Genomic DNA, 13359 nt, shown 5'->3' with positions numbered 1-13359 from the left:
TATTTTCACTCTGAACTGTTATTACTGATTTGGTCGACCACTAATTACCGCGCCCCGGTGCATGCCAGCATCTCACATGACCCCAGAGGGCGGATCTCTTGGTCCAACCAATACGCAGAAAGGCTACTATCGACTATTTACAGACCAGACTTGTGCTACACAGGGTGATTTAAAATTGGCGTCATTTCTCTGGAGATGTTGTCTGGCGCTGTTATAAGAGTACAGAAAAAACAGAAAAAAAATTAATTGTTATTAAAAACTGAGAAATTTGCAAAAAACTATATCAGAAATACGGCATCAATGTTTTTCAAGGTAATATGCCTAATTAACATTTCGCATATACCTGTTGCTTCGTAATTATTTAAAACTCCGGTAACCATGTAATTATACAGAGCGACAACAAGATAGACACGGACCAACCAACAACCTGTTCTCATAACCTCAAACATTTGAATGATTAACTCCAAACAAGCTACTACATGTGTAATCTCCTTATTATCCACTCTTATCAAGCAGCTTCTCGTATTCAGTTAATTAACTCCTGCTCCATTTGTACATGTGTGTGCTCCTTGTACTGTGTGTGTGTGTATCGTTCAAACGTGGTAGGAATGTAGTCCTTCCTCGGTATTTATTTGGTGCTTGGCAAAGTTTCAGTTATTGTGCTCTGAGTAACCCTGGAAGGCCCTGATTCGATTATGTCCAATACTTGTTCCTCTGTGTCTGGAACTCGAACATCAATTGTCGTTCACTATCGTCCTGGAACCGCTCTCCTCGCCCCTTGTTGGCGTGAGTTCTTTCATCTTCTGCTATGTTAGTGTAGCATTTCTCCTGAACTAATCGCATACCGCAAACTCGTGAAAAGAAATTTAAAGTAAGTCACAGTTTGACAAATTATTGTTACTATTGACAAGGGCTATCCACCTGTAACTATCTGTTAATGACAAAAAACATCATTGCCGCTGTCACTTTTCATCGAAAAATTGTAGAAAATAACTTTTTTGATATCAAAAATTTTCGTAATTTCAAGCAAAGATCGTAATTTTTTTTTTTGAATGCTTAAGTATTCCTATATGCGACCAATTAAACATGGAACAATTTCAAATTAATGCTTAATAACAAAGTTGAAATTCGATCTTCAACTTTTAATATCTTCTATATACTTCTGTATACAGGGTGATTCAAAATTGGCGTCATTCCTTTTAAGGGGTGATGAAGGCTCACTTGGGGAGTACGAGGAAAATATTGAAAATTTTTAGAATATATTGGTATTATAAGTTAGAAGATTTTTCTAACTCCGTTAAAAATGAGTCACAATTCTGCCCTTCTTTTTGGATAATATTCTTAAACAGAACCCTTTCAAAAATGCTTTGTATAATGCACCCAACAGATCAAATTTGTATGCGAGGGCTTCTTGTTCGACAATAAACAGGATAATCAGGATATATTATAGGTATACAATAGCTTACTTCTCGACTTAGGTATGTGATATATTATTTTCCTTAAGTTAGCCTTTGAATGTAGTCTGTGGTGTCTTTCAAATTACTTTCTTATTCTGGTTGGTTTTGATTAAACTGGTTTTCCTTTTTTGTAACTGCTGAACAATTGTTGTCATGCGCTTTACATCATAATGTTGAGAAATGAACTGCCTAGGAACAATCGCGTTTTGTGATTAAAAGGAAACAGGTAATGGAAAAACTCAAGACAACCTTTTGTTAAGAGTACGTGTAATGAACTGTTAAAATTATTTTTTTGCGAGGCCATACGAACCTGAATAATATCTTGTGAACTTTTCCTTCCTGAATATCGGAAACCAAGCACTTTTAGGCCATATTTATATAATGTTTTTCTCATAAAATTAGCTCAGGAGTACCTCAAAATTTTTTTTTCTCAATTAGGAAACATTCTGTATACAAGGTATTTCATAGGGAAGGGCATTATTTTAACTACGTCCGAAAATAAAACTAGTTTGAAGACTTCCTCGTCTAAAGGAGTGGTCACAGTGGTGTAGTGTTGAATGTATCCTTCTGCCATGCCTGATATCACGTATTCGACACCCGGGAAAGACGTGAAAAAAAATTTCACGCAACTGTACTGTGGTTACCTTGCGGAAAGCAATGGCAAGCGAACCTCTAGGAACTCTCTTCTTCTTCTTTTTCAACCTCTCTCCGTCCACTCCTGAACGTAGGTCTCTCCCAAACTCTTCCATTTTCCCTATCCTGTGCAATGATCAACCATCGTTTACTTGCCACGTCTCTGATATTGTCTACCCATCTTTTCGAGGGACGTCCCACGCTTCCTTTTGTTTGTTTCGTCCTCCATTCTGTGGTGTTAAGCGCCCATCTGTCTTTGGGTTGTCTAGCCACGTGTCCAGCCCATCGCCATTTCATCTTTGCGACTTGCTCGACTATGTCACTGATCTTCGTTCTTCTTCGGATATCTTCGTTCTATAGCTCTTTGAGAAGTTCTGTGCTTTTTGGCGTAGGTTTTTGTGAGGTATATGGTTTCCATTCCGTATATATTGACTGGCAGGACACACGTATGGTGCTTTATGACACTTTAGCTCTCAAATTCACAGGAATTGTGTCGTTCTTCAGGATGAGTTTCAGTTTTCCGACGGCTGCCCACGCAAGTCTAATTTGTCTGGTAATTTCCGCATGCTGATTTTCTCTCTCCAGTTTGATAATGTTGCCTAGATAAATATACTCCTCGACGAGTTCAATAAAATTTTTCTCTATATTCATATTTGTATTTTCATGACTCATTATTTAGATCTTGTAGTTTATTTTCAGACCTATACTTGTCGAGGCCTGGTTTAGTTGTTGCAGCATTTCATTTAGCTCATTGATGTTATCGGCTATTATGTCGTCTGCGAACCTAAGGTGGTTAAGTCTAGATCCATCCACGTTGATACCTTTTTTGTCCCCTTCTAATTTCTTGAAAACGTCTCCGACAGCCAGCTTGAATAGTTTGGGAGAAATGGTATCCCCTTGTCGCACTCCTCTTTGTAGTGGTATTTTACTGGTGGTGGTTGTTTTGTCTATTTTAATATGTATTGATGCCTCTTTGTAGATGTTTTGGTTTATTTTATCTATTCGTGCGGTTTTCTAGAGAGCTTAAAACTAACCAAATTTTGATGGAATCAAATGCCTTCTGAAAGTCGATGAAGGCTAATTGTATTGGTAAATTATATTCGGTACATTTCTCTATCAAGGTACGTACAGTATGAATGTGGTTAATGGTGCTAAATCTCGCCTGTTCCACGGGTTGATAAAAGTCTAATTTTGTTGTTAAGCGAGTTATTATCTTTGCGAACAGTTTATATAGGTGTGGCAAAAGAGATATTAGTCGATAATTTTCTATGTTTGTGTTATCACCTTTCTTAAATATGAGAATAAAAGAGATAATAATTGTCTCAATGTGGTGTTAATTTAATCTTCTGTAATTTCCGGTACTTCTTCCGATCCTGCATTTAAAATGGTTCTCTTTGATTGTGGTCGCGGTAGGTTGGATGAATATAATTTCCTATAAAACTTCTCGAGAGCGTTAGTGATGTCTTGTACTAGCACATTGTTTTCGTCTTTTACTTTAGTCATTTTTGTTTTTCTTTTTGAGCGTGGTGAGCGTAGTACTTTCATTTTGCAATTGTCTTTTATGGTTCCTTCGATAATCTGTGTTGTAATTCCCTTTGTCTTTTAGGATTTATTTCTTCACCATTTTGTTTAGTTCTTTGAAGCAGTCCGATGTTCCATCTGTCCTATTTCTCCTCTCCTCTAGTAGTTTTAGTGTGGTAGGACTTAATTTTGAATCTCTGTGATTTTTTGTACGTGAACATATTTTCTTGGTGGCAATTTTTATGGCGTTTGTGGTTTTATCTGTAAGTTGGTCTATACCTAGTTGTTCTAATGTATCTGTTGGGGATAGTCTCTGATGTAGGTCGTTCTGGTATTGTTCTTCCTTTAGTTTTAAAACATCTCCCGTTGGGTAGCGTTGTTTTCTGAAGAATTTGTTTCCTTTCCTTTTGGTGCTAATTATGATCTTTGCTCTAAGTAGCCTATGATCACTTCCAATCTAAAATTTATTCAAAACAGACACGTCCCTACATATGTTTTTGTTATTTGAGACTATTGTCTATTTCGTTTTTCGTTTTGTTGTCTGGGCTTTGCCATGTCCATTTACGATGTTTTTTGTTTAAAAAAAAACGTGTTAAGGCAGTATAAGTTTTCGTGATTGAGGTAATTTGTCGAAGTTCACCCCTGTCGTTTCTATCGCCAAATCCAATAGATTCTGTGTCCCTCTATTTTTGTCTTTCAATTTTCACATTAAAATCTCCAGTAATTATTTGAAAGTAGGTTCTTTCTTGTTGTTTTGCTTTGGTCAAATCGTCATAGAAATTTTCAATATCTCCATCATCTGAAGCGCTTGTCGGTGCATATGCCTGGATGATTTGTAGGCTGTATCTCTTGTTTATGGCAATCACAATATACAGGGTGGTCCTCAACTAATGTCGAAAAATTTACTGACATATTGTTTATCCCAATATATTGCGTTTCAGTTCAGGCAAATTTGTCTTATGGAAAAGTTAATAGATTCCGAAGTACAGGGTGTCAAAGTGTAAATAAAAATTTCGTTTTTTCTGAATAGATTTGTAACCAGTTTTACTAGTAACACAAAAATTTGTGCTTGGGGGTTTTTTAGATCGACAAATCCAAATTCCCTATTGGTTGGCTTGTAGTTTCTAGAGGGCGCAAGCTGGATAGTCTGGAGCAATTTAAGACATTGGGACTTTTTTGCCTTTTCAAAAATCGTCATACGGTTGATACAGTCACATTCTACGATATTTTTTAAACAAAACATCTGTACTTGTTCGAAGTCGATATCTCTCACCGTTTTCGAGATATTTGTACATGTACGAGGAGATCATTTTGAACATTTATTATAAAATAATAATTTTCAAATATTTTACTGTGTCTAAAAAGAAGTTTAAAATAGTTCTGACCGTGCGTAAATAAATACTGTCGAATATTTGATAAGTATGGTTTAATAGAAAATTTGAGCGAAAAATTTTTTTAATTGCATATCTAATTTGAGATAGATATCCAATTAGCTCAAAAAATTACTAGATCTTTCAATGTGAAAAATCTCGAAAACGGTTAGAAGTAACGACTTCGAACAAGTACACGTTTTCCTTAGAAAATATCGTAGAATGAGATATTACCAACCGTATGATGAATTTCGAAGAGCCAAAAAAGGTGTGATGTCTTAAATGGCTCCAGACTATTGCAGGTAGCACCCTCTAAAAACTACAAGCCAACCAATAGGGAATTTGGATTTGCTGATTTAAAAAACCCCCAAACACAAATTAATTTTTGTGGTACTAGTAAAACTGGTTAAAAATCTATTCAGAAAAAACTAAATTTTTATTTACATTTTGACACTGTATCTCGGAATCTATTAACTTCCGTATAAGACAAATTTGCTTGAAACGCAATATTTTGGCTTAAACAATATGTCAGTTAGTTTTTGGACATTCGTTGAAGACCCCCCTGTATATCACACGAATGGACATGGTATTTTGTGACGATGTATCTAAATTTTCGGTTGATAAGAATACTACTTCTCCGATTTGATCTTTGTCGATTGTGTTGTTCTGGAATAGAGTATGCCTTGATTTTAAGACGATGCATTTTTCTCCCGGTAGGTGAGTTTCGCAGATCACGACGATATCCCATTTTATATGGTTAAGCTCTTTCTCAAAATCGTCCAATTAATCTTGGGTTCTCATACTCATTATATTGTAAGTAGCAATGTAAATAGGGGCTGTAAGTTTCTCTCGTTGTCGTTTAGTATTCGAATTTTTGTCTTCTCCAGAATCCGGACTGCCTGATTTTTCAATGTGAGATTCTGAATCGTAGACTCTACTCACTTGGGGTAGTTGCGTTTTTAAACTCAACATTTCATGGTTTCATGATGGAGAGGTTTTTGGCAACTACACCGCTACGTTTGCGGAGCGTGTTGGTGAGGGGGTTGGGATGTAGGGAAGGATAAGGGTAAAGTTAGATAGAGTCGGGGTTGGGACCTGGTTCTTTTGGGTTGTTGGAGGTGAGGAGAAAAGCCAGGCGCTCGCATGGGCAAGGTCGCTAACTCCCTGAAACAGGTTTGACTTCTACCGGGATCGTGGAAGTGCACCTGCCCGCTACCCTTAACTGGAAACTGGAAAACTAACCTGGAACTCTCTAACGCTAAGGATCTCAACTAGTGCTGTTCGAAACCGGCGATCAACTGTAGGTCCCGTATAATTGTGGATGGTGCGTTCCACCACAAGATGAAAGGCTTGCAAAATCAGAATAAGTCACAATGACATCTGATCAAAATAAGTGTAAAATTTTACTAGTTAAAGTGTAGTTATAATTTATCTGCTAGTGGGCGTTTGTACTTTCGGATTCGCTAATAAGGCAAATTACCGTGAAAAATGTTGTTGCCAATTGTCTGGATGAGTTTTATGCAAATTTCTCAGTTTTTTATATTATTAATTCTTTCATTAATTTTTCTGTTCTCCCAGAACACCCCCGGACGCACCCCCCCTGCCCAGAAATGACGCCAATTTTGATTCACCTAGTAGATGAACTGTTTTTTTAATACTTAGATTTTATTGTTTGATTGTGTTAGAGGTGCAAATTGATGAAACGCCACCTGAATTTGGAAGGTGAGAAAAATGAAAGTGATTAAAATCTTCAAATTCTGTAATTATTTATCCGAATACTTTTTATTATTATTTACTTAGGGAGAGAAAAAAGGTAGTAAATATTTATAATTTCTCCGGTTTGTAGTAAAAAAGATTTTACTAATAATACGTCTATTTCTATTATTGCCACAATTTAATTTACAATTTATTATTATAAATAATAACTTTTTAATTTTGGTTGTTACAATATATAAAAACTATTATTATTATTATTGATATGATCTAGTTATGATACGACATATTCAAATTTTGATGTAAACGTTTTAATTAAATTAAATAAACGTAAACTCATTTAATTTACGGCTATTTTATTCGGTCCACAGGGTGGAAGTGTTGACATAAATTCCTAAATGACAAATGCTAATTATAATTATGACACACCATTCGATTCAGACAGTATAGTTTGCCAAAAACACATAGCTAAGTGTTAAAAGTTTGTATTTAATGCAAGAATGATTTCGGAAACTAAAATAAAAAACAAATTTTGATTTTAATTCTGCTAACGCAAATTTATAAGATTTGAAATAACATTATTATGTCTTAACATATTCACATGAAATTAACTAAATGTTGTTATAAAGCAGATATTTAAAATGTCGCTTCTGAAATAGAAAATCGAACTGATGATCTTAACCGGTTTCAGGTTACCCGAGGTCCCTTTTGTGAAGCATTTGGCGACAGGTCTCAGGCAACTTTATACCAGCGAAAAGTTTGGAGAAAAAAAAAATGTAATCAATGAAAAGGAAGAGCTTTCTACTAACATAAGAAAGTGCGATAAAGACAAATCCGAAATAAATCAAAGTAAAGATTCGGCAATAGTTCAAAAACTTGAGATTAAAAAATCAACAGACGATATGCAATATACTGACCGAACGTGTCCCAAAGAGTCCCATGCTGGTGATGTGAATCTCAAATTTGATATCATAACCGCAAGGCAACAAGTTAAACATCTTGTAAAACCAATAAATTTGGATACAGCATCAGAAAAGGAAGAACAACTACCAAGCACCATTGAAAACAAAACCGAGAACTATCAGAACTCACAAACTAAGGCTTCTTACAACTTATCAAAGTCGGAAACAGCAAGCTCTATTAATAATAAGAACACTTGGACATGTAAAAAGTGCAATTTGAATAACGAGCATTGGAGAGTCCTATGCAGCAAGTGTTTCTATAAAAAAACATGCTTTGACGATTTATCTCATTCCGTGTGTTCTCTTTCTTCGAGAGATGGTAACTCAACACATCGACAGCTTGGGCGATCTAAAACGCAGACGCAATTTCCTATCTCCATGGAGTATGAGACGATTTCTGCTGGTAGTTTGACAGAAACCTTAGAAAAAAAGATAGACCACGACGGATTAAAGAAAATGTTGATCGATATGAAAAATTCGTTACCCAAACGCAAACGCCACATTTTGACAAAGCAAAAAGTGGAAAACGACATTATTTTAGAAAGACTCAAAATTCCTCAAGGCAAAACCAGCGAGAGCGACGAGCACACCAGAAAAAAAAATACAAGTGATACAACCGAACTCATAGAAAAGGCGCGCGAGGATATACCAAATAAACTTGATAAAGGCGCACCAAAACTTTATGAAAATGTTCTAGAATGTAAACAGGCATTCGACCATAATATTAGATCTGACCAATTAAGCATTAAATCGTGTCTACCTAATGAGAGAATTAGCTCCGACGTTCAAAGGCGACAAATTTCCGAGCTTATCGTTGGAACAGCAGTTACAATTTACGAAAAAATTAATGTTAGAGCGGATTCGTCACTAATAAAAGAGAATACCACTGGAAACTGCCGTGAACAAGTGAAAGCAATTGTGCCTGAATTAGCTTCAAATAACAGCATTCTTGACTTCAAAACGAACACGGCTTATCAGCTAATAAAGAAACAAGATTTTGAGGACATATATTCTACTAAAAATCACAGTCCACTTTATGCAAATCTAGCACAAAAAGATGAACTGTCATTGCTTAATAATATTCCAAGAAAGTTAAATGTAGAACATTCAACCAATTGCATGACAGAAGATAGTTTAAGTATAGATATCAACAGGTTGTTCAGAAGACTGGAAGAGGCTATTTCTATAGGTGATATGAGTGAGGCTGCTGATCTTGCGAAAAGACTTGCTCAACTTCAAGTTAATTGCTCTGTGATCAGGCATCATGTGGAAACTCCGACAGATCTCCCAGGGTTTAAGTAAGTTAACATATTGGTACTAAAACTGGTTCATAGTTTATTAGGCTTAAGTAAATTGTTTTCTTACTGACGTGATTTTAACGGCTTTTAGCACTCGAATTGAAACGATTTTCTCAATTTGTCGTATTTTTACAAATAATCATATTTTTGATTCAATCGTAATTCAGACTTGTTATTATCCGAACAAAAAGGTAATGACTCCTGGATACACAGAGTGGGCCACTGATCTCGTTTTCTCAACTTTTGAGTAAAATACAAAATAATTGGTTTACCGAATGTTTATAAGACGTTAATTATTTGTTTAAAGAAAAAAAAATGGGTTTCAAGGTTTTCAAATTTCTTAAGTTTAAAACATATGCGTTTTAAAACATATTCATTAAATCTTTAATCGATCGATGATTGAAAATTAATTTCTTTTCGAAAATATGTAACCATTTGTAGTCGGTAATAAAAGTCCGGTTAAAGGAATAAACTATATTTGCAATAACAGAAACTCGCTTAGCACATAACTTTTTTCTTATGTTTTTGTTGTTTTTATGTTTTATATGTTTGTTGGGCAATTTTCCAGCTCATTCGGGACGGGGGGGATTTGTCTGACCTCATCCATATCTGCCCGGGTGTTGTTAAATTCAATTGTGCTGTGGATTAAACTCAACACCACCGGGGTTGATACACGATCTTGGTTTGAATCGATAATTCAATTTCATTTTTTTGGTATGGTAAGAAAGTTTGTGAGTTGAACGTTGCAACAAAGGACACACACGGCATACGTCAGAAAGGTTACCAGGACACTAACTGTTGATTCTTTGCTCACGGAAACAATCAAAAGTTTAATCAGGTTAGTCATCTTGAAGTTCAGAACTTGATCTTGTTGTATGTCAGGAATTTTATTAACTTCTTTAATCTTGTATCTGAAAGATTAGAGAGAATGCAAGCCATATTTTATTGGGCTCGGAGATCTGATAGAATCGTTTCCCTGTATATGTTAACCCTGGGAATTTAATTAATTGGAGGAATCCAAGAATATGTGGTCTAGAGTTTCCTCTGTGCCAATCACAACTCGAGTTCGCCCTGATCTTGATTCTTTGGAAGGACGAGGCTGATAAGCAATGCCGTCTTAGTACGTATTATTATTATGGATGTGAGGTGTTTACGGTCGGTAAACTCGAGATTATCAAAAAACTTTTTTTGGGAATGTCAGTAAATGTTGCCAGATTTTATTGTGCTCGTGTTTAATTTGTTTTTTGATCATGGTCATAATTTCTGACCTGTCAAGGTTGATCCTCAAGGGGACATACAAAGCTGTCCCGATTTTAGCTAATTTGTCCACTTTGTCATTTCCTTTTATTTGTGAATGTCCTGGGATCCATGCGATAGCTATATTTGAGCCGCTAGTAGTTTTCTAGTATTTATTAATATGTGATCCCTGATTGGCTGTAAGTCGGTATTTTTTATTTTGCCAGTGGTACTCTGGGAGCCCAAAAAATGATTTTTTAGCGTTTTTAATTCCTTTTTTTAATTATTTTTTTGCTTCATTTCAGCTCCGTTTAGCATGATTATATACAGTGTGGGCCAACGAAAAGGTTGCATCCCTAATTATGACTCTCCTCGTAGATTAAAAAAAAAACGTTCAAACACGTCAACTTTGATTTTTAAGGGGACGTCTTGCTGACCATAACTGCATTATACAGGGTGTTTCATAAACAAGATACTACGTCACACTTTTCATTTTCAAATGGAAACCAGCTAGTTTTATGTAATTTTTAGATCCTGCCAGAAGTTTGTTGTAAATTTGGTATAACATGTTCTATACCTATCTTCAACAGGTTTAGTTTTATTTGCGTTTGTTGCTGAATGATCGAGATATTGAGCCGTTTGGAAGTATTGCACATTGCCGTTTCTATGGATGCCTCAGACTCTGTTCAATCAAAACAACCGTCAAGTGTCAGTCCGAGTCGCTGTCAAGTGTCAGTGTGCGCTTAAACGTTTTTTTTTAACTTGACTACTCGTTTAGGAACCTAATTTAAAACTCGAAATTTGCAACATTTAATAATTTCCTTTAAATTAAATAAATGAAGTATTAGGCATTCAGCAACATATGGACATCAGTGTGGTAATAAATGGTGAAAATGGTGTCAGTTTTTTTCTATACAGTAATAAAGATTTTCCTCAATACTTTTCCTGCCATTTACAAGTTATCTGAAGAAATTTGTCTGCGCTCATGTGTAATCCGGTGGCAAACCTTTTCAATCGACTCTGGTTTAGAGTCATAAATTTTACTTTTCAAATACTATCAAAGAAAAAAGTCCAAGGGATTTAGGACCGGGGACCTCGGTGGCCTCGGCTCAATTGGACCTCACCTACCAATTCACCGACTAGGAAATTTGTGATTCAAAAATTGGCTTAGGAGCTACATAATTGGTTGGGGCGCAATTGTATTAAAAGTGAAGATGTTTGGCGTTATGGTAACCGTCGTTTTTTATTATTTTTCTAAGTATTGGATCTACTGTATTTTCCAGCATCTCCAGGTATAACTCGCTCGTCAAGTCTCCAGGAATAAAAGAGACCCTACAATATGATTTCCTAATATATCTTCCCAAACTTTTAACATGCGGTGGTGCTGGAAATCGACTTCTCTAAATAAATGAGGGTTTGAGTGACTCCAATAACGACAACTATGTCTATTATCAACGCCGTGTAATAAAATTTGCATTCATCTGAGAAGCAAATATTAAACAGCAAATGTCCATTGTTGAGCAACCGTTCACTCATTTGTACACAGAACTCCAAACTTCTATTATAGTCATCTTTATTAAGTTTATGTACCAGTTTTATTTTGTAAGGATGAAATTTATGACAATATTTTTAATATTCTTGGTATTATATATATTATATAGCCAGTTGGCGAGTACTTTGGATATTGTCAAGTTCTACGTGTCTCAAAACCGGATGATCACAGGTCCAAATCCTTCAAACTTCTTGATTAATCTTTCCACATACTTATCGTTAATAGTTCTGTCTGGATGTAACTGATTAAATAAACAGGCGGTAGCCCTGGCAGAACTTTTAAACATTTTCAAATTAAATGTTTATTATTTCTACTCTTTGATGAATGGAAAATTTCATTGTAATGGATGATGTGCACATTAAGTTGAAAAACAGTTTAAGCCCACACTGACACTTGACGGTGACTGGGTTATTTTGCCAATCTGTCGGAGGCATCCATAGAAACGGCAATGTGCAATACTTCCGAACGGCTTAATATCTTAATAATTCAACAACAAACTCAAATAAAATTGAAACGGTTGAAGATGGGTATAGAACATGCTATACTAAATTTACGCCAAACTGAATTTGTAATTGGTCGGTCTGTAATTGTTCATTCGTCTTCTGTCCCGTCCAATTTTTGGTATGGGTATTTTTACACCATTTTTCCATGTTTTTCGGATTTTGTTGGTAGTGATGCAGTAGTTCAGTTGAGTTAAGATCAGTTTGTGGGTTTCGCTAGTCAGGTTTTTTAAGAGATTAGTTTTTGGTCTGTCTTTTCACGGTGCTGTGTTTTTGACGTGCGCTAGGGCTTCTTTGTACTCTGTGTCTGTGATTAGTTTGTAGGTATAGTTTGGTGGATTTTTAAAATTGTTCATGTAATAGTCATTTATCAAGTTTCGGTTGTCATTGTCGATGTTAGGCTTTGACGATGTGCTGAAAGCGTTTTGATATTGTCTGGCTAATGCGTCAGCCTTGTCTTTGTCTCGGTAGCGTTCTATTCGATTTTCGTCAATTGTGTCTGTTGTTTTATTTTTTTTGTATTGTGCTAGTTTTTTTTCTTTTGCCAGTATGATTTGCCTTTGTATTTTTCAATATCCTCGCATGTTACCAGCTATTTGTTTTAACGATATTGTCCAGTCAAGGTTTTAATACTTGTGTTTACCTCGTTTAGTTTTTTTTAGTTCGTCATTTTGGGTATGTGTATATAGTATGTTCAGTTCTCTTTTATGTTGTGTAAGTCTTAATGCCAATTTGGGTGACGTATGTGACAGTTGTTTTCGTATCGCTTCTATTGAAATGAGCTGTATTTGCGATGTATGTGTTGCTTCACTTTGTCTATGTCAGTCGTGGTTCGGTTTAACTTTTTCTCTTCAGGAGGTGTACTGAGGGTAGTTTGCGTATGTTGTAAATCTATGTTGAACGTTATGAGCCAAGTTCGTTGGTTAGTTTATGTTATTGATATTGTTTATTAGGTTTTTTGTGCGCAGTAAAGCGTGTGCTGTTGAGTCTTTGTTTTTGGACATGGATTTTGCTTGTTTTAATGGTTGATTGAAAAATGAATGATTAGACTGCAGAGGGAATTGCATTGCAATCGTTATGCATATAACCGGAAGTTTGTGCTGGAATTTGCGCGAAA

The 13359-nt window shown here is 35.6% G+C and overlaps 1 protein-coding gene across 8 annotated transcripts in view; it reads left to right on the top strand.

Annotated features, from left to right (window-relative positions):
• LOC109542344 (ranBP-type and C3HC4-type zinc finger-containing protein 1) overlaps positions 1–13359 on the top strand; it is a gene marked incomplete in the record, with an annotated part of 82398 nt that overhangs the window by 40250 nt on the left and 28789 nt on the right. For 7 of the 8 annotated variants that reach the window (XM_048663808.1, XM_048663804.1, XM_048663805.1 and 4 more), the window contains 1 exon segment: positions 7386–8954. In XM_048663808.1, the coding sequence (XP_048519765.1) occupies positions 7597–8954 (1358 nt within the window). 8 annotated transcript variants of the gene reach the window in all.

Source organism: Dendroctonus ponderosae, unplaced genomic scaffold (assembly GCF_020466585.1).
Source record: "Dendroctonus ponderosae isolate FM_Combo_2020 unplaced genomic scaffold, Dpon_F_20191213v2 Dpon_F_20191213_2, whole genome shotgun sequence".
NCBI lineage: Eukaryota > Metazoa > Arthropoda > Insecta > Coleoptera > Curculionidae > Dendroctonus > Dendroctonus ponderosae.
The sequence above is the reverse complement of the archived record's forward strand: the minus strand, read 5'-3'. Positions and strand labels throughout refer to the sequence as shown.